At 39.9% G+C, this 24,587-nt stretch overlaps 1 protein-coding gene and 1 long non-coding RNA gene across 7 annotated transcripts; one reads left to right on the forward strand and one right to left on the reverse strand.

The window, feature by feature from the left end:
- The first annotated feature begins 7,621 nt into the window (after positions 1–7,621).
- LOC118471120 (uncharacterized) lies at positions 7,622–13,588 on the forward strand. Of its 6 annotated transcripts, none has more exons than XR_008601395.1 (11): positions 7,622–7,856; positions 8,517–8,822; positions 8,914–9,136; positions 9,891–10,187; positions 10,272–10,380; positions 10,603–10,670; positions 11,290–11,448; positions 12,298–12,403; positions 12,506–12,618; positions 12,704–12,815; positions 12,899–13,588. It is a non-coding gene; the product is annotated as an uncharacterized LOC118471120 (long non-coding RNA). The 6 variants fall into 6 exon arrangements; XR_008601394.1 differs by having other exon boundaries at positions 8,517–8,644; positions 8,733–8,822; positions 11,290–12,403; XR_008601396.1 differs by having other exon boundaries at positions 8,517–8,644; positions 8,733–8,822; positions 8,917–9,136; positions 11,290–12,403.
- LOC129348731 (uncharacterized) lies at positions 13,550–14,769 on the reverse strand. The gene is made up of 6 exons (XM_055009787.1): positions 14,612–14,769; positions 14,471–14,541; positions 14,104–14,280; positions 13,934–13,992; positions 13,800–13,862; positions 13,550–13,689 (listed from the first exon to the last, which is right to left on the reverse strand). Exons 1-6 carry the CDS (start codon positions 14,767–14,769, stop codon positions 13,570–13,572), a joined length of 648 nt encoding a protein of 215 aa, XP_054865762.1. The 3' UTR covers positions 13,550–13,569.
- Positions 14,770–24,587: the final 9,818 nt, after the last annotated feature.

Raw genomic sequence — 24,587 nt, forward strand, 5'->3', positions numbered from 1 at the left:
TATTTTTTGTCCTAAATTTACATAATTTTCTGTCAAAAATGGCAAATATCTGTGATCTAATGATGTTTTTGATGTATAAATACAGAAAAATTGTGTCATTTTCGTCAAACATTGTAAAGAACAAAGTAACTTTTTAAAAAAAGATAGATTTTTTTAAAATGTTGACATTATTTACAGTTGTAGAATGAACATGTAAATTTATATTTTTTCTAGTATTTTACTAATTATTAACTGTAATTTAGGAATAACTGTAAAACAACACAACATTGTTTTAAAACTACAATTAAAAATTATTTAAAAAAAACATTTACTCTTATCATTCTTAAATTCTGTGTATAAAGAAAAAACACTGAAAAACCTGAAAGTACAAAAGAATGACATACAGAACAGAAGCGCTTATCCCTGAGAAACATCTGGACAGATGTTACTGGAACAATCCTCACATCACAGCATAAGTTTTTAAATGCTCCAATGTTTAAATCAGTCCAACATTAAACAACAGACTAGAAATATTCTCTGTATGCTGTTTATTATCTCTGAGAGCAGCTGCAGCATCAGAATTATAATGAGAACAAACTAAATGTGAACTGAAGACACAGAAACAGCTCCAGGAGACAGCTGCTACCAGAAGTCTGAGTCTGCCAGAGGAAGATCTCCTCTGTCTTCTGGAGATGATGATCCTCAGGCCAGAGCTGGTGGAGAAGCCGTCTCAGTTTCTCCTCATGTTGCTCACAGAGACCCAAACAGCAACTGCACCCCCAAACACAACCAGAGGAACCAGGAACCACCAGCTGGTACCATCAGCTGGAGGAAACTCCGACATCAGTGGAGAAACACTGAGATCCACTGAGGACATGAAAGCAGAGCAAAACCACACCAAAACATACAATCCACTGATAAAACCCAGAGTTAGAACTGATCTTACCATGTCTTTGGTTGTTGTCTGAGCTGCTGTTGGTGAAGTTCTAGCCACAGAACGTCTGAAGATCCACTAGAAGAGTCCTTTCTTCTGCAGGGTTTCCAGCCACACATCTGTAAGAGGAGCTGAGGTCCTGCTTGGTCACAGTGAGAGGCAGAGATCCAGCAGAGCTGCTCTGGTTCACCACCTCCTCATCTTTGTACCACCACAGTGTGATCTCTGCAGCTTTGTCCACAGCACACAGCAGATAGCAGCTGTCAGAGCTCACACTCAGTGTTTGGACAGCAGGAGGCGCTACAGAGTCTGCAGAGGACCAGATGGACACTGGAAATTAGACAAGAGTTCACAACAAAAACCTGCATCTTCTGGTTAGAAATAGGACTCAGAAAAATTAAGTTTTTTACTGTGGTGATTTGAACACAATGACTATAAATGTTCAAATAACAAAACATAAATAACAAAATTTGTCCTAAATGACTAAAAGTTTTTCAATAATGACTCAAAATTTGACTTAAATGTCAAATTCTTCTGAAAATTATGCAAAAACAATGACCTAAAAGACAAAATTAGTGTCCACTCTGACACAAGAATTGTCCACAATGACTCCAAAATATGTGCAATATCATTGACATAAATAACAAAATGTGTCCTAAATGACACACAATTTGTCCTTATGTCATCAGATTTGTCCTAAATTACTAAAGGTTTTCCAACAAAGACTCAAAATTTGACTTAAATGACAAACGTGTCAAATTCTGCCTGTAATGATGCAAAAAATGACCTAAAAATAGAAAACTAGGGTCTACTGTGACACGAAAATTGACCAAAATGACAAATTTGTAAATAATAATGCAAAAAATGACATAAATGAGAAAATGTGCCCATAATGACTCAGTAGGAACTGTCTGGAACAAGGTTCTGTCAAGAACCCGTTTGCTAAAGTTGTCTGGAGCATCATTTATTACACCTAATGTCATGATCCCTGTTCCAGCCCCGGTTTCTCTCCTTCTTCCTCCTGTTCTGTCTGTATCTATCTGTTTTGACCTGTCTCTCTCCCCCTCCCTCCCTCCCTCCCTCTGTCTGTCTGTCTGTCTGTCTGTCACCTCTTCCTCATGTCTCTCTCTCTCCCTGTCTCTCGTCCTCCTGCTCTCCTTGCTTCACCTGCCGTCATTCTGCTACCTGCTGATTACTACAGTGAGTGTCAGCTGCAGTAATCAGTTCACTCTGGACACCTGTTCACAATCACCTCTTGCAGTATAAATCTCAGTTCATTCAGTCACAACTTGCTGGATCATAAAGACTCACATCCCCACTGAGACGCTGCTTCCCCACTCTTGGGCTTTGTTTCCCCCCTGGATTACCCCACATGGACTCTGATCTTCTCCCTGGTTCTCCCCTGCCTTACTTCTGTCTCCAGCCTGTTTGTCCTGTCTCATCTCCATCTGCCCCTGGATTCCTTCAGCCTGATTTCCCCCTCCGTGTTCAGTTTCCCCCATCTTATGAGTACCCGTCTTGAGCTTAGTTTTGTTAATGCAGTTTAGTTTCGTAGACTTCTGTTTTTGTATTCATAGTGTTGGTTTGTAGAGTTTAGAGTTGTTTGGTTTTGTTCTGCCCTCCTAGTTCAGTTCTCTGTTTATGTATTGGTTTAGTTATCTGGTTTAATAAAACTTTTATTCACTTGTCTGCCAGTTTTCTCTGTGTTTGTGCTTGGGTTCTCCAGCTCCCCCTGTAACACCTAAAGGAACCATATTTTAATGGTTCTTGAGGGACTGGCGTTCTTTAAAGAACCAGAAATGATTCTTGATTCTAGCTAAAAGGTGTATGTGGAACTAAAATAATGTTTTATTTATGTTGTATCACTGCCAATAACTGTTTGGTTTGTTTTTTTGGTTTTTTTTTGTTTTTTTTTTTAGACTGCAGAGACTTTCTTTGTCTTCCTGTTGATCCCAGAGGAAGTCAACCAGTTACTGTTGCTCTGAAGGTGATCAGGAAGCTTTAAAATGTTTTTTCTCTATATCTGACCTCCAGACGACTTGTGTGTCGACATTCATTCTCTGTCAGCATCTGACTGTAAAATAATCATCTGTAACCTCTGACCTCAGGAAACGAGACCAAAGCAGGACTGAGGTCAACATTAAGGAGCTCTAGTGGGTCAGTCTGGGTCCTTTCAGACACCACACTTTGTTTTTTGAAACCAAAACTGAGTTCTGGAAAATATCTTTGGCTGAATTTTGAGAATTTTAGATGTTTTCAGACTGGAGATTTTTACTATTTTCATCCTCAAAACACTGAATGAATGAATGAATGAATGAATGAATGAATGAATGAATGATGACGAACTGAAGCCATTTAAAAGGTTCAGTGTCTCCAGAAATAAAACCGGAACTCCTTCAGCTGTGAAATGTGGTGAGAACAGACAGAATAGTTTAATAACAGCAGGATGATTGAACGGATCCAGCAGAAGGCAGCATTTCAATTATCAACCGCTGAAAATGGAATAAACAAAATGTTGCATCCAGGCTGGTCTAGAGTCTCCATAAAGTTCCTGTAAGTGTATATAACTGGATGGATCCATATTTCTACTGAAATACAGTCTTTGGTCCACATTTCACCAACTTTTGAGGCTCTAACATCAGTAGAATCTGGAATAACTCAAAGTCCCAAATAAGTTGGTGAAATGTGGACAAAAGACTGTATTTTAGTGGAAATATGGATCCATCTATTGGAACTTTATGGAGACACTACACCATAAAAGGCTGAAAATTTTGCACTTTTTTCCATTTTCAAGGGCTGATAATTTATTATTGACATCTTGAACTTTTTTTTGTAATTTTGGACAAACTTCAAGGATTTTATGAAAATATCATTCTGAGCAATCTAAGTAACTTTTCGTTTAATTTTAAAGTCATTAAGGCAGTTTTGAGTCATTTTCTACAACTTTTTGTTTTTTCTTATTTCAAATCAAAGTAGAAAAAATCTGGAACCTTGTCTGGTTAAACTTTAACATATCAGATTCTACTGATGTTAGAGCCTCAACAGTTGGAGAAATGTGGACCAAAGACTTTATTTTAGTAGATAATATAAATATATTCATAAATATTCTCTGTCCAAAATAATTTGAAATTTATCCACAATGTCACAAAAATCCTACAAAATGTGCTTAACACAACCAAGAAAATTACCACAAATTACTCAAAAATGACCCAAAAATTGTCTAAATTGGCTCATATCTGCATTCTATATGTCTAAGTAAAACTGGAACCTTGTCTGGTCAAACTTTAATATCAGATTCTAGTGTCTCTGCTGTTGTGTTTGCTGTTGAAGTGTGTTTTGTCATCCAGACAGAAAAGGTCACACATAGTTTCAGTTGTTAAAACAATATTCTTGCCAACACACTGATCCTTACATTTTATTAATATTGATAGAAGGAATGTGACTCACCGTAAACTGTGAGGTTATAAATGGATATAGTGGAAACTTCTCCCTGTTTAGAGTCAATAGAATAAATCCCAGAGTCTCTCCCCTGCAGGTCTGAGAGAGTGAAGAGTCCAGAGTTATTGTTCCAGTGAATCCTATTGTAAATGTTATCTAATATTTTGAGTTCTCCATCATTCACCAGAGCAATATTCTTTCTTCCATATAACAAAAATCCAAACTCCAGTACAGGATCAGGCAGAATGATGTTTCCTCCCTTAGTTCCTTTCAGATTCTTCTTCTCTTTTTCAGCAGCAGATAAACTGATCACTGGAAAACATCAACAGTTAGTTCAGATGAAACCAAAAGTCTTGAAAAAGTTTGGAACTGGAACTTTTAACTTTGAAATGCTGCAAAAACAGTCTCAGGTCTGTTGCTGCAGTTTTAAACGACATCTGGCTTACTTGTTGTTCCTAGAATCTCTAAAAGTAGAATGGGAGGCAGAGCCTTCAGTTATCAGGCACCTCTCCTGTGGAACCAGCTCCCAGTTTGGGTTCGGGAGGCGGACACCCTCTCTACTTTTAAGACCAGGCTTAAAACCTTCCTTTTCGACAAAGCTTATAGTTAGGGCTGACTGGGTGACCCTGACGGGGTGAGCTGGTGTTTTCATTTGCACAACTGACTTCCCCTCTTGACGTCCCTTTAGTTTGCCCCTAGTTATGCTGCTATAGGCCTAGGCTGCTGGGGAACCTCTCTGGATGCACTGAGCCCTTCTCTAACTACCTATGTATTTACTATATATACCATTATTGCATTACATTCACTCTGTTTCTTTCTGTGTCCTTTCTCCGAGTGTCCCTGGTCCCAGAGCTGGATGCTGGATGCTTCAGATGTGTGGCTGTGTTTTATGGTCCTTGTGTCCCACCCCCCACCTCTCTATCTCTACCCCTCTATCTGTATCCCTCTATCTCTACCTCTACCCCTCTATCTCTACCTCTCTACTTCTTCTGTCCCTCTCAACCCGCCCGGCCAGCAGGCAGATGGGTCCCCCCACATTAGAGCCGGGTTCTGCTCGAGGTTTTTTTCCCTGTTAAAAGGGTGTTTTCCTTGCCACTGTCGCCTTTTGGCTTGCTCTGGGGGTCAGGCATATGGGTTCTGTAAAGCGTCTCGAGACAATTTGACTGTAATTGGCGCTATATAAATAAAATTGAATTGAATTGAATTGAATCTGTTTAAGCTGCTCTTGTGCAAAGTACATCAAAAATAAAAGAAAAGTGATGATAGAAAAAGATGAGGACCTTAAGAATGCTTGTTGTTTACTGGAGTCAAATACTCAGACGATGGCTGAGTCTCTGATTAGAACAGAAAAAATGAGTCAAAGCTGAACAAACTGATGAACAACAGCAAAAAGCCTCAACGTGACGCCTGTAGCTCATCAGTTATTCTATTTATTATGATCTACAGGTCATCTCAGCCCTTTAACTGTTCACTGTCAGCTGAACTGGGGACCACAGCTACTTCTGAGTTCTACAGTGGAAAGCAGTCATAAATCTAACAGTAATTAGCATAAATGATGATGATAATGCCTTAAGCATCCAGTAAACTGAGTTAAAGTGCAGCAGTTACCTGTGAAGCAGATGAACGTCCTCAGGTGGAGCTTCATGGCTCTTTGGGAACGTTTCAGACGCTGAAAACCTGAAAACTGTTGGTTCAGCTCCAGAGTCTCGCTGATGCTTCTTCCTGTTTCAGCCGCTGAGGTTTACATGAAGCTTAACGCTGCACTCAGACAACAGAACTAGTCTCAGTTCAGTGATGGAAATCAGAGGAATCTAGTCTTTATCTGGACCTTCATGGATTATTCAGCTGCTGCTTTACTTATCTGTGTTTAAACTGCAGCACTTTTTAATCTGCAGGTTTCTGTCAAATGTTACGTACCAAAAGTCAGAGTCAGACTCCTCAAATGTCAAAACCTCAATCTGGTTCTGGTTCTGGTTCTGATCAGTAAAAACCAGGAATTTGTCTGGTCAAACTTTAACACATCAGATTCTACTGATGTTAGAGCCTCAGAAGTTTATGACCGAAGACTGTATTTTAGTAGAAATATGGATCCATCCATAGATATACACTAACTGGAACTTTATGGAGACAAAAAAAAAAATAAAAAAATTGCACTTTCTTCTATTTTTAAGGTCCAATAATTACTCATTGTTGGCATTTTGGACAATTTTAAGTCATTCTGGGCAAGTTTCAAGTCAGGTTGAGCAGTTTTTAATCAAATTTTGGACAAACATTTAGTCATTCTTGGACAAATTTTAAGTAATTTTAGATAATTTTTTAATCATTCTGACAGATTTTTTTTTTTGGTCAGAAGACTAAAACAGTGGAGCATTGTCTTGCCAAACTTGACACAAATCAACTTCTACTGATGTTAGAGCCTCAGAAGTTGGTGAAATGTCGACCAAAGACTGGATGTTTGAGAAGAAATATGAATATGTCCATAAATATTCTGTCTGTGTTCAAAATAAGTTGAAAATTTTCCGCAATGCCAGAAAAATCCGCCAAAATGTGTCCGAAACAACTAAGAAATTACCCAGAAGTGGTCCAAATGGACTCAAACTCATATTTGACATGTCTAAATAGGAAAAAACTGGAACTTGGAAAACTGGAAATTCTCCAAAATGTGCCCAAAACAACCAAGAAATGACCCAAAATGACTCATAAATGGCTGAAAATGATCCAGAAATTGTCCAAATGTACTCATATCAAATATAAAGTCATAAAAGGCAGTTTTGAGTTAATTTAAAACTTTCTTTTTTGGTTTTTCTTATTATTTCAAGTCAAAATATCTAAAAACTGGAATCTTGTCTGGTCAAAGTTTAACCCATCAGATTCTACTGATGTTAGGGCCTCAACAGTTTACAACCAAAGACTGTATTTTAGTAGAAATATGGATCCATCCATAGATATACACTGATAGGAACTTTATGGAGACTCTAGACCAATATTGTTAGAAAATTTTATACTTTTTTTCATTTTCAAGGACCAATAACTGAAAATTTGTCCACTTCTGGATGAATTCAGTCTGTCATGATCCTGCTCCAGCCTCTGCCTTTCTTCCTCCTTTTCCCCATTTTTCCTCCTTTCTTCCTTGGGTCCTGATCTGTTTCTGTTTTGTCCTTTCTCTTTGGCTCTGTCTGTCACCTCTCCCTCATGTGTCTCTCTCTCTCTCCCTGTCTCTCGCCCACCTGCTTCTCCTGCCTGCACTCTGTTTGCTGATTGCTACGAGTCTCAGCTGTAGCAATCAGTTCACACTATTCACCTGTTCTCCACCTCACCTGCACCTATTTCAGCTCTTCCCGTTCATTCACTCCCTGCCGGATCATAGATTCACATTCCCTCATGGACTCTGTTCCCACCTGGACTCTGCTTTTTGGACTCTGTTTCTTGGACTCTGTTTCTGGATTCTGCTTTTGGACTCAGCTTTGGACTCTGTTTTCCCCTTCCGTTCAGTTCCCCCATTTTTGTGAGTATCCGTTTAAGCCCAGTTTGTTTTGCAGACTTCCGTTTTTGTAATCTTTGTGTTGGTAAGTACTGTGACTGATTTAGTTCCTGTTTTGTTAAAATAAAGCCCTTTTTCCCTTGAACCTCCTGTCGGCCTCTATCTGTGTCTGCGCCTGGGTTCTCTGACTCCTCGCCCCCCGTGACACAGTCATTCTGAGCTGATGGAATCTGTTCTTTCTGTGTCCTCATCCAGTTTCGTGGCTGTGAGAGTTATATTTCTGGAGATATTTAAATCTTAAAGTGGCTTCTCAGGTCTCAAAACATGAATTTCTCAATATTACAAAATTTAATTTTGTATCCCGAATAACAAAGAAATAAACAATGACAGATTGGGAAAGTTAGAACTCTGACAGTTTCTAGCCGATAAATGATGTCATTCTGATATTTTTTACAAAATATAATGTATGCGAACTTTTGGGTTCTGATGGTTAAACTGGAGTTTTTTCTCCTCACTGTTCTCAGTGCAGCTGATGTTTGGACTATCTGGTCTCTGTCCTGGGATATAATTCTGTAATGTCCTGACCTCATTGTGTCAAATGCCCTGAGATGACTTGTGTAATGAGTTTATAGTGTATAAATAAGATGAAACTGAAGCTGACTGATGTGTCTTTATGTTTTACAGTGATCAGATTATCTTATACTGAAGAAGAGCAGAATAATCTGACAGGAACTGAGGGAGGAAACATCACTCTGCCTGATCCTGTACTGGAGAGAGGATATCTGTTATATGGAGGAAATGTTATTGCTCAGGTGATAAACAGAGTACTCATCATAGATGAGGGCATTTATATTAACAAACTTCACTGGAACAATAACTCTGGACTCTTCACAATCACAGACCTGCAGAAGAGAGACTCTGGGATTTATAAAATTGACTCTAAAAAAGGAGTAATTTCTACTAAATCCATTTATAGCCTCACAGTTTACGGTAAGATGGCTTTCTTCTTCCAGTATATTGATTAGTGTGTGTTGGCAGGAATATTGTTCCAATAACTTCCTGTAACTATCTATGACATCAGCAGCACGCATGTGGCTCCATGATGACATCATCCGTCCTTTCCAGTGACCAAACCACAGGTCATGTGAGGTCACTGATGAGCAGCATCACGTGTTAAACCTTCACGTTTTCACCATGAAGCCGACCAGCGTGTGATTAACACCTGAGACACACCTGAGACGTACTCTTGTATCACAGTGGACACTAAATTAGTGTTTTAAAGTCCTTTCTCTGCATCCTTACAGGTAGAATTTGACATGTTTGTCATTTAAGTCAAATTTTGAGTTATTATTGAAAAACTTTTCGTCATTTAGGAATTTTTTAAATACAAAAATCATTTCTGTAGTTCCACAAAGACCTTTTAGCAAGAGGTTCCTTCAAGAATCATTTCAGGTTCTTTAAAGAACGCCAAAGTCCTTCATGAACCTTTAAAAAATGGTTCCTTTAGGGGCAATAAATGTTGGTCCAGACAACTTTAGCAAACGGGTTCTTTACAGAACTTGTTCCAGACAGTTCCTACTGAGTCATCACAGACACAATATTTCATTTATGTCAATTTTTGCATTATTATGAACAAAATCTGAATCATTTAGGATAAAATTTGATTGTTTTTGACAAATTTTGAGTCACTTTGGATGATTCTTATATCACAGTGGACACAAATTTTGTGTTTTAGGTCTTTTTTTTTTTGCATCATTATAGGCAGAATTTGATCCATTTTTGACATATTTGTCCCATTTTGAGTCATTATCGAAAAACGTTCAATCATTTAGGACGAATTCTGATTATATAAGGACAAATTTTGTGTCATTTAGGACACATTTTGTAATTTAGGTTTTTTTTTTTTTTTTTTTTTTTTTTTTTTTTAACATTTTGAGTCATTGTGAACAAATCACCACAGGAAAAACATGATTTTCTGAGTCCTATTTCTAACCAGAAGATGCAGGTTGTTGTTGTGAACGCTTGTCTAATTTCCAGTGTCCATCTGGTCCTCTGCAGACTCTGTAGCGCCTCCTGCTGTCCAAACACTGAGTGTGAGCTCTGACAGCTGCTATCTGCTGTGTGCTGTGGACAAAGCTGCAGAGATCACACTGTGGTGGTACAAAGATGAGGAGGTGGTGAACCAGAGCAGCTCTGCTGGATCTCTGCCTCTCACTGTGACCAAACAGGACTTCAGCTCCTCTTACAGATGTGTGGCTGGAAACCCTGCAGAAGAAAGGACTCTTCTAGTGGATCTTCAGACGTTCTGTGGCGAGAGCTTCACTGGAGTGCAGAACAACACAGAATCAAGACATGGTAAGATCAGTTCTAACTCTGATTTTTATCATTAAAACCTGTTTTTGGTGAGTTTTTCTTGACCTCCAGTGTTTTGTTTGACAGGTTGGATCATAATTGGAGTCTCTACTGGATGTGCTGCACTTACAATTGTGACAGTCGCTGCATTTTTAATCAGGTGGACGTGTTTCAGCACCGTAGAGAGAAACGGCAGGTGTTTGATTTGTTTTTATTGAATCCTACATTGATAACAGATTTCTCTCTTATTAAATGTATTCATATGTGATTGCAGATTATTTTTATAGGACTAATCATATCAGACAGACACAGTCACACCGTTTATTCATCACCTGCACAGCTGCTATCATCATCCACTGGATGTTGGTGGAAACATTATTTTAAATGTAATTTCAACTTCAGTTTTGTGTCGTTGCAGAGTCTCTAGACTCAACAACAGAAGTGGAGTACACTGGAGTAAATATCTGTGCTGACGGACACAGTCAGGTTGGTGCCTTTCTTCACATTAACATGATGTTTATGATCATGAAGAAAAAAACCTACATGCCAGATAGATTCTCCAGAGTTTTCAGGTTGAACTGCAGGCAGTGTTTCCACAGAGAGGAAAACCAAAGCTACTGGATGAATAAAATAAATGCAGCATGGCTCAGAAACGGTGAACAGAGCAGCAAGGTGTTGGAGATACATTCAGCATGGTGTAACATCTTTCTACTGATGATGAGCAGAGGAGAGAGGAAACATGGAGACAGAAAAACATCTACAGGAAGAAGAGAGAAGACTATTTCCAGTGTTGGTCACATCTGTGGACAGATGTTGGACATGTTGATTTTCTCAGTTTCTGTAAAATGCTCCGTAAAAGTCCACTTTTTTCTTCTGTTTGTGGTTTCTGTCGTTCTAAGTGTGTCACAGAACAACAGCAGCAGCAGGTGCCCTCAGTGTTGAAGAGTTTCATTGTTGACCTTCTAAGAACATTTAGAACCAGGAAGTGTCTGGTTCCAGTACAGGGACCTTTAGGGGGGAAGAGTTCCTGATCAGAAACTCTGGATGGTTCCTCTGACCACATTTGAGTCTCTCCACTGCTTACTTTGTGTTTTTGCTTCTGCAGGGAGGAAATTTCCCGGATTCACCAGGATCTGTTGAGCAGCTGTTGGTTTATCACATGATAGATCCAGACTCGGAAGGTCACGTCTGACAGCAAACAACACAGAATCAGTGATGGTGTTGATGTCTCCTCATTTATACTGTTAGTCTGCCAAAGAAAGCAGTAAGTATACAGTATTCTCCTGATGCCACAGTGAACCAGCTGGTAGCTTCTGATGCCATGTTCACAAATCATTTACTGCCTAGTCGATCATTACAGACTCATTGTCTTCCTCAGAACTTCAGCTGAAGGTATCTGGATGTCTTTTCTGGTTCTTATTTCATCCAAGAGGCTTCTACAGTTCTAGTTAATACAGTTCTTTATTCTCTCCATTAAATCACGTGACTCACAGCCACATATTTTAAACCCAGTGAAGGTTTCTGTAGACTGAAGCTCAGCTGAGCTGTGAGATCTTCAGTGTCATTAAACCTCCACATGGACAAAGTGGAACTCAGAACGTTGAACCTCTACAGAGGTAATCAGAGCACTGAGCTGCTGGTTCACACATGTGGACGACACTTCCATCTAAACCAAAGAAGTGGAAACTTTTACAGAAAATATCAGCTCTGGGTAGAAACATGAAGTCCATCAGGTTCAGGTTGGCTCCATCTCCTCAGGACAGAGGTAGGAGGTCATGTTCACTGTCGTACAGCTTCTCTCTGGTTTCAGTTCTCTAATGATTGGACTCTTTCTCTTAATCCCTGTCCGTTTGCTCAGATGGTCTTCATACATCTTCCTCTACCTGCCTCTTGTTTTCTTTCTGTTCATGCTGCCTTCAGTAAATAAATGCAACAATTCATTGTTTCTCGACATGTGACCACAACACGAGATCATTCTTGACTTGATGGCGTCCATTAACCTGGTTTCCAGAAGCTTTGCGTTGCTGATCTTTCTTGTCCAGCTGATGTTTAACGTTCTTCTCCAGCACCACAACTCAAATATTTCCAGTCTTTTTGTCACTTCTTTGTTCAGTGTCCCAGTTTCTGAAGAACCGACCAGACAGCACAGAACCAATGGCTTCCTGGTTGTTGTTGTAAACCTGTCAGAGCCATCAAGGAGGAGTTCCACAGGATTGCAGGTGAATGATGTAGAGATCTGTTAAATTAATTTTAAATCATATCCAGTTAATGACATTGTGCTGCAACCTCAGACTGTGATTAGTAAATTTAATTTCTTTTAGGATTTCCCAGTGTGATTGGCTGCATAGATGACACACACATCCCCATCAAAGCTCCCAAATATAATGAAGCTGATTATGTGAATAGGAAGTCCATTCACAGCATAAATGTGCAGGTAGGCTACAGGTAGATTGACTATGGTTTCAAAATGTTAAAGACTGCATCATGGTTCAACATCCATCATTCTCTGCACTGTCAAGATCATATGTGATGCTGCATACATCATTTCCAATGTGGAGGCCAAGTGGCCTGGGTCTGTTCATGACTCGAGGATTTATCATGAGTCTAACATGAGCAACAGACTGTAACGTGGTAAGCAGCCTAAAGATTTTCACAATATAATTCACTTGTCTCCCTCCTTTAATATACTCTAATGTATCCACTATACATTACAGGAGAGTTTGATGGCCTTCTGTTGGGTGACAGGGGTTACCATGCCAACCTAGGCTGATGACCCATACCCTGACCCTGAACCAGGCCCCCAACAGAACTTCAACCGGGCTCACTGCAAGAGGAGAGCCTGGGTGGAGATGACCATAGACCTGCTGAAAGCCTGTTTCCAGTGTCTACATCACCTCAGGGTGACTCCTGAGAGGCCTGTGATATTATTGTGGCATGTGTTGTTCTTCATAATATTACCACTATTAGAGGAGAGCAACACCCTGCCGTACAATTTGAAGACCCAGATGATGACCTCATCCACCTGCCAGCTATCCAGGACAGCAGAGCAGTCAGAGACACCATATGCAATAACCACTTTGGAGTTTAAGTCACCATCATCACCACCACAGCAGTGAAATAAACACATGACATACATTTCATTTGGTCTTCTTTATTTCCTACAAATAAAAGAGCTAGTTTAGTTCATGTTCCAGTAGTTAACATAATTCACCTGTGACCTGCATCCACCTCTGACTTGTGCTCCAGTATTTCAATTTCCAGATCTGCCTTCTTAATCTGGCGGTCCAAGTACTGCATTTCTTTATCAGTTTTTTGTATTTTTCTCAGCAAGTGGATTTTGTATATTTGTTTTACTGGTAACTGGGAATACATAAAGGACATTAAATTATACAGTTGCACATGAATTCCATGGACTGAACCTCTGGTGTTTACTGAACATCCATCTCACTGTGTCAATCTGTGCAGTGGAAGTTGAGGAAGCATCCTGCTGCTGTCCAGCCATGTTCTGTTAAAAAGGATGAGAATGTGCAATACTTCAGTGTAGGCTAAATGCCATTCTATATTCCACCAGAATGTTCAGAAATGTGAATGGGAAGAGAACTATCACTAACATACCTCTGTATGCCTTTCTGGATCCCCCTCTGTAAAGGCAGCAGACACAGTTTCATCCTCTTCATCCTAGATTAGTGATATGTTTCAGTGGACTTAAACTACCATTTGGCTAAATCTTTGGAGTATTGCCTACTTACAGTTACAAGGTCTGTTGTGGTGTGAAAGGGCTCCACCAGGCAGATAGTACCATCAGAATCTGTTGGGCCAAAAGAAAAAAAGACCCAAAAGAGAAATGAATATTTGTATGAATATGCTTGAAAACATTCCATATATACATATACATGGGCTATACACACAGAGACATTACATTTTATAAAAGCACTTGTGTCTTGGGATGTGGTCTCAGAGGATGAGCTCCCTCCAGGGATTCCCTCAGCCACTGGCCTTCCCAAATTCTGGCTTAGGACCAGCTCCTCTGCCTCCGTTACAGGTGGTGGTGCTGGGCCACCTCCCTTTTTACAGGCATCTCCTTTCTTTCTGTTGGCTGAGTAGAAGTCTGTGTTAGTTTAAATAGGCTTAATTGTTTAACAGAACATGATATGGATGCAGACATTTAGGCTATGTGTGGGATAAAACCACTGTACAGTCAAACAGCCACTTAATATTTAGGCTACTTTACAATGTAAAACATGATCAAAATGAGGTAGCTCCATGAGATTATGCCGACTTCTTACCTGTTTGAACAATGTTTTTATATTTCATCTTCAGCTGCTGCCACGTGCGCTTCACCTCCGCGGGATTGCACCTAAATGAGTGAACTTAATAGGCTACTATTCAAACAGTTTTCCTGTAATATTATTGTGATTTAAACTTACGCATTGACTCGGGCAGCAATGTTCTCCCACGTCGTCTCCCTCTCTTTTGCAGCCGCAGCAGTGTTGCACTTCTTTCTAAAAACGTGCTCAAACTCGCTATATAAGCGCATTAAGATTTCCAATTCAAACGGTGTAGTCCTCCGCTTCCCCGTTGCCATGGTGACTCGTCGAATCGGCGCTCCATTGATACTGGCTTTTCAGAGTTGTGGTGCACATGCTTAACTCCGGGTGAAACTACTCCGAGTTGATTTAACCAACTCAAATCAGCCGTTGTGAAACCGAAAACTCAGAGTTTTCTATCTCAGAGTAGATCAACTCAGAGTTCAGGGTTAAACTCAGAGTTTGTTGAACCTGCTTCGTGAAACGGACCCCTGATGGTAACTTTGTCTCTGGGGTCTTATTTACTAGCATGACGTTCATCATTATTACTTGAAAAAGAACAAATGCATCTCCTGATATTCATCATTTTTATATATAATGTATATTTGATAAACATTTCTTTTTTACAAAGTCTGTTGTTATTTCTATATTTTGTTTTTGCACTTTTAAACTTTTTACACCAGCTAGAGCGTCTTATTGCTGAGGTAAACAAAAGAGACAGTAAAGATGTTGTGATTCTGATCAGGGAGGATGAAAGAAAACAAACCTCCATACAGATGTTTCTGATGAAGCTGAACAATAAACTCTAACTGTTGCATTTGTCTTTATTGTTGTGTTCTTTGCTGTTTCTTTCTACGTGTGTTAAATCTAAGTGTGTCCAACATAAAAACACTGAATTTTGTTAGTGTGAGTGAAAACTGTCCCTACAGGCCAGTTTATTCAAACCAGGGTCACTAATATTACAGATTCAATGGTTTTGCTGCAGTTTCACATCAATCAGATGCAAACAAACTCTCTCGCTGACCATTAGACTGGTATTGTTGGAAAATCTTTCATTTTTTTCCATTTTCAAGGACCACTACTTGAAAATGTGTCCACTTCTAAATCCATTCAGTCATTAGAACCTGCTCTGTCTGAGTTGTCACTAAGTATCGTGGCTGTGAGAGCTTTATTTCTGGAGATATTGAACCCTTTAAGTGGTTTCTCGGATAAGATGTTTTCTGAATCACATTTCTGAGTTCTGACAGACTGATGAAAATCTGCAATTCAACTTTTTCTCCACCAGATGTCCTCCAATGATCCACTGAGTCGTGTCCAGGTTGTCTCACCTGGTTTATTGTTCTTTATCTGGTTCCTGCTTTTTATATCAGCTCTGAGGTTTTCATCTGTTTCCTCCATCCAGCCAGAAAGTCTGATCTCTGCTGCCTCAGAGGTCAAACGAATTTAGAAAAGTCCTGCAGACACTTGATCATCTGTAGTTCTGCAGAAACATGTCACTGAATTGAACCTGGAGGCAAAACAGGCCCAGAGACCAGGTGCTTATGCAAAACTTTGGCTCTTAAAATGTAACTACTGTAAACCAGTCTGACAACCTGCAGCAAATATTAGACCATGACAGAGTGTATTGACTGAAAACATGATCCACCTGCTGGCTTCAGCTTCTTTAACCCTTTGATGCACAACATGGTTCAAAAGTGACGATGCTGCACATCAAAGGGTTAAGAGTGTGTCCTTGTAGTTTCTATAGTTATCTCCACTCCACCATCTGTACATAAGATATAGCGTCTCCACTGTGGCTGCCTCACTGCTATAAAGTGCTCATTAAGAAAAACTAAATTCTAATGTTGACGCCAGCCTGTCTCTCCCATGACGTCCTCTGAGAACCTTTTATTCTGCTGAGAAAAGCAAACACCAGCTTGAAGCAGTAAAATAAAAGCTTTCTGCAAACAAAAGCTTTGAGATTAGCCAACAGAGAAACACTGAGTATGATTCTGTAAAGAAAATCTAACAAAACCATGAAAATTCCTGACATTTTCTACATATTTGAACGAACACTTGATCCTCTTTGAACCTGCGTCCATAAAAGTAGAAAATTCAAAAATTAAACATGAAATTTAGATTTTGTGTCATTTTCATGATTAAAATGAATAAATAAGCTTTAAATTTGTCCATTTTTGTCCAGATTAGAGTCCAGTGACCTTATTTAAACCTCGACTGTTGTCTTTGATGTTAGAGTCTCAACAGTTGGTGAATAGTCGACCAAACACTGTATTTTAGTAGAAATATGAATCCATCCATGAATATTCTGTGTGTCCAAATAACTTTAAATTCATTCACAATGCTACAAAAAATCCTCCAAAATGTGTCCAAAACAACCAAGAAATTACCCAAAATGACTCAAAAATGGCTGAAAATGACCTAGAATTGTCCAAATGGACTAATATTATGTATAAAGTCACAAAAGACAGTTCTGAGTCATTTTCGGCAACTTTTTGTTTTTTCTTATTTTTATTTCTAGTCAAAGTAGCAAAAAAACTGGAACCTTGTCTGGTCAAACTTTAACACATCAGATTCTACTGATGTTAGAGCCTCAACAGTTGGTGAAATGTGGATCAAAGACTGTATTTTAGTAGAAATATGGATCCATCCATAGATATACACTAACAGGATCTTTATGGAGACACTATACCATCAAAGTATTGAAGATTTTGCACTTTTTCCTATTTTGAGGGGCCAATATTTCATCATGATCAACATCTTGGACAATTTTTTTGTTATTTTGGACAAATATCAAAGATATTTTAACGATCTGAGTCAATTTGAACAATTTTCAGAAAATTTTATTAGGAAACTCTGAGCTTCATTCAGAGACTGAAGTGATCTGAGCTGCCATGTTTCCATTTCATCAATCATCCAGCTGCTTTCTGCTGCAAACACACCCCACGGTTTATGACGGTTTATGAAAACTAAATATTTGTTTGACATGAGCTGAGATCTTCGTGACAGTTTAACTGTTCACTACTGCTACTACAGCTTTCAAAGTTGAGTTTGGCTCAGAGACAGGAAGTGAAGTTTCTCCTTCAGACGACAAACAGAATGTGTCTAAGAATTTTTACAAGTCAACACCTGCCTCAGCTCCTCCACCTCCTTCTGTCTTCTTTGATTCCCTCATTAAGGAGTGTCTTCAGCAGGAGTGCAGATAAACTGTAAATCTGTGAATCTTTGACCAGAGATTACATGACCCTGTCTCCGGTTCTCCACTGTTCCTTCCTTGGACCAGTTCTGATAGATCCTGACCATTGCAGACCAGGAACACTCCATAAGAGCTGCAGTTCTGGAGATGTTCTGATCCAGTCGTCTTGTCAAACTGCCTCAAGTCCTTATGCTTGAACATTTTTCCTGCTTCTAACATGAACTCTAAGGACAGAATGTTCACTTGCTGCCTGATAAATCCAAGCTACTAACAGGAGCCATGATGAAGAGATGATCAGAGTTGTTCACTTCACCTCAGGGGTCAGAATGTTCTGTCTGCTTGGTGCATATTTAGAACTAGCTGCTGATAAAGACGTGTTTTCAGTAAAGTTGTGAGCAGTTAAAACTCCAGAAGTTGATCAAACTTACACCAATGAATCTTGGGATCCGTTGGACGGTGAAGGATCCACCTGATACATCGTTCATAGCGAGGATAAGGTCTATACATCTTCATGAAACTGGACGGCCTTCATCGTGACGCATTCAGCCTTCAAAGGATGCAGCCTCTGAACTGCTATTAACTCTACTTTGAAGGAAATGGAGACAAAATGTGAAGACTGGTGACGTCTTAAAGCTTCTTGATCACAACCCTACTAATATTTCCCCATAAATCCCCAAACTGGTCCTTTAAGACCTTTGTTCTGTGTTCATGTTGGCCGTCATGGCTGCTTTCGTTACACGCTGAGGGCAGGAGATTAAATTTCAAGAATGAAAGGAAGCAGAATATAATAATAAACGGCACAAAGGAACTCTTTCAGGTGGAGCTGGCAGCAGATTCCAGTGGTTATGTGGCTGCATCAAAGCTTTTCTCTCAGTGTGTGACTTTATTTTTTACACTATTTTAATTCTGTTTTGCCTGCAGAAAACAATAAACTGTGCAGGTGTTTTTACTATATACAACACCAAGCTGACTCAGTATCCTGGTCAACACAGAGAGACATGGTTTATCAGCACAGGAAAACGCCCCCAACAAACCGTTGGTCTTAACAATGAGGAAATCTGATCATGTGGAGGAGAGGATTTCAATAGAATGGGACTGAAGCCAAGAAATTTCCATAAACCAACGTCTTACAACAGGTGGAAGCATTAGTAGTGAGTGTGAGCAGAGTACAACCGATGAATCCTGATTTAAAATGATACACAAAATGTTAATAAATATACAAATTCTACAAAAAAAGAAAAACTTGTGGCAGAAAAAGACCAATAAAAGAAAAACTTATTGTAATTTCAAACATTTCCTTTTGTTTAATTGACATAAATGTTAAATTCAAGATTTAATCAAAATAAATTTATAAAATTCAACACAATCAGTGACAAGAGAACGAAATATTGACTTCAAACAGATTTATTTGTTTAATGAGAAATTAAAATAATTACAGAAGTTTTCTCATCAAAAAGAATGAATGTTGAGATTAGTGAATAGTTTAGTTGTGGAGGTTCGGTTTAACTCCAGTTGTTTTCTGAATCTGTAGTTTACAGATGTTCCCTAAACACCTCAAAGAGAAGCTTCTAGTCTCCATCAGTTACTGCAGCAGCTCAGACGGCCAAGAGACCAAACGCTGGTTTCAGTGGCGTTAAAAAAAAGTTTGTCAGATTTGTTGTTTTTATCACACAAAGACGGACAGAAAGCTGCTAAAGGATCAGAAAAAGAATCGTGTAGCTGCACTTCTGGCCTTAGTCTGGAGCTCTGCTGATGGATGCTCTTCTTACCACATTGATGGATCGTACAGGAAAGATGCAAATTCAGAGGCCAGCAGCATTCACTTTACAAAGCAAACGTTTGCAAATGTTTTCGCTGAGAGCTCAGAGTAGCTGCTGACATGAACTCAGGTCTCCCTCAGTCTTTATGTGTTCAGCACTTTTTATTCCAAGGAAATGCAAGAAAATGACTAACAAAGGCAATAAAATGGAGTGATGTGCAGCAGTTTGGTGGAAAACGAGAAGCTGAAATCACCTAGTATCCACAAAGATCTGTGTCATTAAGTTTACACATTAGTCACTGTGACTTTTCAGACAGTGACACACAAGCTTCTGCTTTATAATTTTAAAATGTGTCTTAATCACAAACTCAGACGGGGAAAAAACAAACTATTTTTAACTTAAACAGTAGGTTTGACTCAGAGCTGCGGGATTTTTGTCTTTTTATGTGACTGTGAGTAATTACTGCCTCAGTTTAATTATAGAGGCAGAACCTCCACATGATGCCTCAAGCTATGTTAGGATCCTGCTCTAGCCCCTGCCCTTCTTTCCCTTTTTCCTCTTTTTCCTCCTTTCTCCCCTGAGTCATGATTTGTTTCTGTGTTGACCTGTCTCTCTTTGGCTCCCTCTGTCTGTCTGTCACCTGTCCCTCATGTGTCTCTCTCTCTCCCTGTCTCTCACCCTCCTGCTTCACCTGCTTCACCTGCCTGCACTCTGTCTTGCTGATTGCTTCAATGAGTTCCAGCTGCAGCAATCAGTTCACACCATTCACCTGTTCTCCACCTCACCTCCACCTATTTAAGCTCTGCCCGTTCATTCACTCCCTGCCGGATCATCGACTCACATGCCCTCTGTTTTTGGACTCTGTTTTTGGACTCTGTTTTTCTCCTCCTCTGGATTTCCCTCATTTGGACTCAGCAGTTCTTTTGGATTCAAATTTGATTGTTCTTCCTAATCTCTTCCGCTAGAGGAAACTTCTGACATATTAGAGAGCTTTGATGAAGCACTAAAGGGAATTTCCCACCAAAACAAGGCCTTGAACTCACCAGCACATAAAACATCTGAGAGAACATCAGTTGAGCTGCTGCATAAAGCACAGCAATAGAAAAGATTGAAGGGAGGTTTTGTGTGTTTAAAAAGTTCCCTTCATTCGCCTCTTCACTTTCCATTGTGTGTCCTTTCATAGAATTTGCCTTTACTGCAGCGACTTCTGGCTGAAATAATGTAGCAACCACACAAGAACAGTTGGTTCTTTCACAAACACATCCTGCTTCCATGTGTTTGTTGGTCGTCAAACACTCATTGAAACAATTAAACATCATTCAGACCAGCATGTTTTACCACAGAGACACTGACCCCATTTATGGTTTCTACTATAACCTGACAACTCTCTCCACGGGTGGATCAGAGGCCAGTAAACGGTTAAAACTTCTGTGTGAGAAGCTCTGCTCTGTGGTTGGTTTCTATAGAATTGAAAGAAGGTTTGACGTGAGCTGATGGATGTCTGCTGCTCTGTAGCAAGGATGTGGTCAACCAGAAAGCTAAACAAGCGGGTGGACAGTGACCCTATAGCTGGTTTTTCTTGTCAGCTCTGAGGTCTACATTTAAAATGGAACAGGAATATACATGTGGTTTCCAGAGCTGCAGCAGCAACAGAAACACCGTTTGCAGATGATGGAGGCTCTAACTGTGTCATGAGCACATCAGAATCTCCTGTCAGTACAACAGTTTACTCAAAAAAATAACTTTTCTGGGTACAAATATAATTGTATGGTTTAAAAACCCTCAACACAAAGAGCTGACAGACCTTCTGCACAGTTTAATCAACATTTGAGGATTAGGAAGATTGATATTTATCGAAGAACAAGAGCAATGGTTCACATTCACTTCATTTTGTGTATGTCTGAGGTCAAACCGATAGATAGATAGATAGATAGATAGATAGATAGATAGATAGATAGATAGATAGATAGATAGATAGATAGACAGACAGACAGATAGATAATTCATGTTATAAAAGTCTCTAAATTCTCAAAGATAAGAGTTTTAAATTATTAAAAAAACTGATATGATAAGTGACTTTTAGCTCCTGGGTGTTGCACATCCATCCATTATCTATACACCGCTCAATCCTCATTAGGGTCGCAGGGGGCTGGAGTCTATCCCAGCTGACTGAGGGTGAAGGCTGGAGATACCCTGGACAGGTAACAGTCTATCACAGGGCTACATATAGAGACAGACAATCACTCTCACATTCACATCTACGGGCAATTCAGAATAATCAATTAACCTCAGCATGTTTTTGGACTGTGGGAGGAAGCTCGAGAAAACCCACCATGCACAGGGAGAACATGCAAACTCCATGCAGAAAGATTGCGGGAAGGCCGGGACATGAACCGGGGATCTTCTAGCTGTAAGGCGACAGTTTTAACCACTGAGCCACTGGGTGTTGCCCAGGTCAAGGTTTATTGGTTTTGGTTTCTAGTTTTATTTTATTTTTCATTTTTTTCACATCTCCTGTGTTTGTCTACATGTAGGTTCCACGTCTTTTCCAGTTACTTCCTGTTTTAATTATAATTTTTCCTGCTCTTGTGTGTCGCTTGTGTTTGTACTTCCTCCCTTTTGATTGGCCACTGTAGTTTGATGAGTCATCTGTATCTCCTCCCTAGTCATTGTCAGGGTATAAATAGTCGTGTCTCTCACTCTCTTGTTCACCTGGATTACCTCATGTTCACCTGGATGTTTCTCCTCGTGTTCCTCAGCTCTGGTTTGTGTATTTAGTTCTTTGTCGTCTCTTTGTGGACTCTGTTTATCTGCTACCTTGTGGATTCTGTGTCTTATCTTGCCTCCTGTTTCCATAGTTGGAATTTTTTTGACTTGATGATGTTTGGTTTTCCTTTGTTGGATCCTGATTCTCCAGGTGTCTTGCTGCTATTCAGTACGATTTGATGAACACTTAATGGTCTTTTCCTGATCAACCGTTGATGATAGAAATTGGCCAATGAAATGGACCCGGCATGATTCTCTTTTGAGGAAGGTGTTTATAGTCTGGTAGAGACTCTGGTTGGGGAGTAGTAAAAGAAAGGAAAATATCAAGAGCCTGCTGAGTTGATGAGCTTCACACAAGTTGAGGCTAAAGGACTGCTCACCTGAGTGGATTAAAGTTTCTGAACACTTCTGCTCAACAACCAGCCTCCAGGTCAGTCAGCAGTGATTATTCCACCAACTCTGTCACCTCACCGCCACTCTGTTAGCTTTAGCTTCAGAGCCAGCTAGCCATAGGCCTGCTAGCCTTCTGGCATCTCCAGAGGCCTCATGATGAACCAGCCGGTTTCCTGCCTGATCCTTCTAGAAGGACATTTGGCTCCTGCTGATATTGTGCTTCAAAGATCTCTAGAACCTCAGATGTCAACCAGTCCTGCATCCTGGATGACTTCTCACCTGGTCCTGGGTTTGCTGACACCTCCAGTGAGTCTGGGTGGATCAACACTTTGTCTGACTCCAGCTTTGAGGACTTCAAGCAACATCTGCCCTACAAAGACCCAAAGTGTCGTCATCCAGCCTCTCCTTAACCTCAGTTTGTCTGGAGAAGGTTCCTGCTCTGTGGAAAACATCTACCCTGATTCCTGAAGATCCGTCCCAGTGCAGCTGAAGACGACAGTCCACTAGTGTTGACCTTATGGAGGGTTTGGACAGACCGGTCCTGGATTCCCTCCATCCACTGGTTAAACCTTCAGGGACCTTCTCCAGTTCCCTCACCACCTGGATGAGTCCAGGAGGAAGAATCATGTTCTTTGGTTTGTCTTTGCCTTGCAGAACTTCTGAGATGATTCTTCAGTTGCTTGTTCCATCAGGGGGGAGGATGTCGGAGAACCAGATGGGGTTGGACAGCTCTAAGGACAGGAGCATCAGCAGACCTGAGGAACCGAGGATGGACTTCAGGAGATCCAGAACTGCTGCTGCTCCTCATGATGGACTACAAATATCTGGGAGTTCACTTGGACAACAGACTGGACCAGACCAGGAACCCAGCAGGTCTCTATAAGAGGAACCAGAGTGACGTGTCCAGTGCTGTTTTCCTACAACTTTAATAAATGCACGGTTTTAAGTGTGTTGGACATTTAATGAGCCTTGGTCCAGTGGAGCTCTAACTTCTGAAATGATGAAGATTGTCTTCAACAGTAGAATTTGTCCATTAATGGTTTATTTCTGGCAAGAAAGGTCAAGAAGTTCAACAGAGCATCAAGAAAGTGCACAGAACCTTTAAAGAAGGAAGGGAGGGACGGGTGGGTTGAGGACCAGCAGGTGTTCATTAGTGCATACTTTGGTGAGGTTTAGAAATATCGTCCATATCTCCTCGAAACTATCACTTCCTAAAACTAAGCAGGATGTAGTAACCATGGTTATGTCCTTCAGCGGTGTAGATCGAAGATTAAATCTGTTTCTGTTACATCTACAAAACTCTCAATTTCCATTGCACAAATTAAAACAAGAACTGCTACTTTAAAACCAACATTTTAAGTTCCACATATTATTTTGATGGTTTGTGCTGAAATGTGTTGCATCAGCTCAACGTTGTGTGTTGTTAAATTCAGATTTCTAGCTGATTTCACACTAATTCAAGTTTGTTATTTCAGATTGCTTTTAAAGGGTGGACAGTCTACTACAGCATCAGGAGGATGTTTTTAAAACTCCTCCGTCTGTACAGAGTTCTTATTGACCAAAGGAGCAGCCAGACAATACATGAATCGATCCATCAAACATCTCAGGAGACGCCTCCATCCTGTTTCCATCCTTCTTCCTCTTTCTGTTGAAATTTGATCATATTCTTTCAAACTCTGGAACCTTTATTAACTGTTACGAAGCAGTTTCCTTGTGAAGGTTGATGCAGGTTTACTGATTCTGTCAAATCCTAAATAATAAGCATTGATTTATGATCAATCATATTAGGAGGTATTGATGTCTGTGTTTAATGAATATGTTTCCATTTTTACACCTTAATGTTCATTCAACAGTTAATGTTTTAGAATATCTGACCTAGATTTGCGTATCTGCTGCAGTCTGTTGGTTTTGAGCAGGAAGTCAACAAGAAACTTTATTTTCTCGTCTCTAAACCAACCACTGACTTAACAAGTCAATTAGATCA

The sequence above is a fragment of the Amphiprion ocellaris genome, chromosome 4 (assembly GCF_022539595.1).
Source record: "Amphiprion ocellaris isolate individual 3 ecotype Okinawa chromosome 4, ASM2253959v1, whole genome shotgun sequence".
Lineage (NCBI taxonomy): Eukaryota > Metazoa > Chordata > Actinopteri > Pomacentridae > Amphiprion > Amphiprion ocellaris.

Coding starts and splice junctions, on each gene's coding strand:
- LOC129348731 (XM_055009787.1), bottom strand. CDS start 14,769: ATGGCAACGGGGAAGCGGAGGACTACACCGTTTGAATTGGAAATCTTA. Junction 14,281..14,470: donor TAAAAACATTGTTCAAACAG/GTAAGAAGTCGG, acceptor ACTTCTACTCAG/CCAACAGAAAGAAAGGAGAT. Junction 13,863..13,933: donor CCACAACAGACCTTGTAACT/GTAAGTAGGCAA, acceptor TCACTAATCTAG/GATGAAGAGGATGAAACTGT.